The 1735-nt window shown below is 48.4% G+C and overlaps 1 protein-coding gene across 1 annotated transcript; it reads left to right on the top strand.

Moving 5' to 3' along the window:
- The first annotated feature begins 291 nt into the window (after positions 1-291).
- Fth1 (ferritin heavy chain 1) lies at positions 292-1150 on the top strand. The gene has a single exon (XM_021207314.2). The coding sequence runs from the start codon at positions 451-453 to the stop codon at positions 997-999; it is 549 nt and encodes a 182-aa protein (XP_021062973.1). The 5' UTR covers positions 292-450; the 3' UTR covers positions 1000-1150.
- The last annotated feature ends 585 nt before the right edge of the window (positions 1151-1735 follow it).

A 1735-nucleotide genomic window follows, 5' to 3' on the forward strand; every position in this document is an offset into this window, starting at 1 on the left:
TAGTGTGGCTATTCTCTGGGAAGTTCTGCCAGTGCCTGATCAATGCACATGTGCTTGGATACTGACAGCCAACCATCAGACTGAGCTCAGGGACCCTGGCTGGGGAGCCAACAGAAGAACTGGAGGAGTGAAGGGTGATTGCAACCCCATAGGAAGAAAAATGTTGGCTGGCCAGACCACCCAGTGTTCCCAGGGACTAGACTACTAACCAAGGAGTGTAGAGGGAGGGATCCATGATTCCAGAAACATATGTAGCAGAGGATGGCCTTGTCAAAAGTCAGTGGAAGACGTCCTCGCCCAGAGTCGCTGCGGTTTCCTGCTTCAACAGTGCTTGAACGGAACCGGTGCTCGACCCCTCCGACCCCCGCCGGCCGCTTCGAGCCTGAGCCCTTTGCAACTTCGTCGCTCCGCCGCTCCAGCGTCGCCACTGCGCCTCGCCCCGCCGCCACCATGACCACCGCATCTCCCTCGCAAGTGCGCCAGAACTACCACCAGGACGCGGAGGCTGCCATCAACCGCCAGATCAACCTGGAGTTGTATGCCTCCTACGTCTATCTGTCTATGTCTTGTTATTTTGACCGAGATGATGTGGCTCTGAAGAACTTTGCCAAATACTTTCTCCACCAATCTCATGAGGAGAGGGAGCATGCTGAGAAACTGATGAAGCTGCAGAACCAGCGAGGTGGCCGAATCTTCCTGCAGGATATAAAGAAACCTGACCGTGATGACTGGGAGAGCGGGCTGAATGCAATGGAGTGTGCACTGCACTTGGAAAAGAGTGTGAATCAGTCACTACTGGAACTGCACAAACTGGCTACTGACAAGAATGATCCCCACTTATGTGACTTCATTGAGACGTATTACCTGAATGAACAGGTGAAATCCATTAAAGAACTGGGTGACCACGTGACCAAGTTACGCAAGATGGGCGCCCCTGAATCTGGCATGGCAGAATATCTCTTTGACAAGCACACCCTGGGACACAGTAATGAGAGTTAAGCTGACTCCCCCAAAGCCACGTGACTTTACTGGTCACCGAGGCAGTGCATGCATGTCAAGCTGCCTTTATCTTTTCTATAAGTTGCACCAAAACATCTGCTTAAGTTCTTTAATTTGTACCATTTCTTCAAATAAAGAATTTTGGTACCCAAAAAAAAAAAAAAAAAAAAAAAAAAAAGTCAGTGGAAGGGGAGGCCCTTGGTCCTGTGAAGGTTTGATGCCCCAGTGTATAGGGATGCTGGCGTGGTGGAGCAGGAGTGGGTGGGTGGGTGGGGGAGCACCCTCACAGAGGCAAAGGGGAGAGGGGAGAAGGGAGATGGGTGGGATGGGAGATTGTGGCAGGGTAACTGGGAAGGGGGATATCATTTGATATGTAAATGAATGGAATGATTAAATAGATAGATAGATAGATAGATAGATAGATAGATAGATAGATAGATAGATAGATAAATAGAAAACCTAAGACCAAGTGATAATCTTTAAAAGGAAAAAAAGAAAAAGAAGAACTCTCAATTCCTCCTCTAGTACCATGTCTGCCTGCACACTGCCATGGTTCCTGCTATGATGATAATGGACTGAGCTTCTGAAACTGTAAGCCAACTCCAATTAAATTATTTCCTTATAAGTGTTGCCATGGTCATGGTGCCCCTTTGCAGCTATGGGAACCCTAACTAAGACAGAAGCTATCAAGGAAGGTTGTTCAGTAGCTTTCTAGTATATGTAGCAGTGACCCACA

This window comes from Mus pahari, chromosome 10 (assembly GCF_900095145.1).
Source record: "Mus pahari chromosome 10, PAHARI_EIJ_v1.1, whole genome shotgun sequence".
Classification (NCBI taxonomy): domain Eukaryota; kingdom Metazoa; phylum Chordata; class Mammalia; order Rodentia; family Muridae; genus Mus; species Mus pahari.

Coding starts and splice junctions, on each gene's coding strand:
- Fth1 (XM_021207314.2), top strand. CDS start 451: ATGACCACCGCATCTCCCTCGCAAGTGCGCCAGAACTACCACCAGGAC.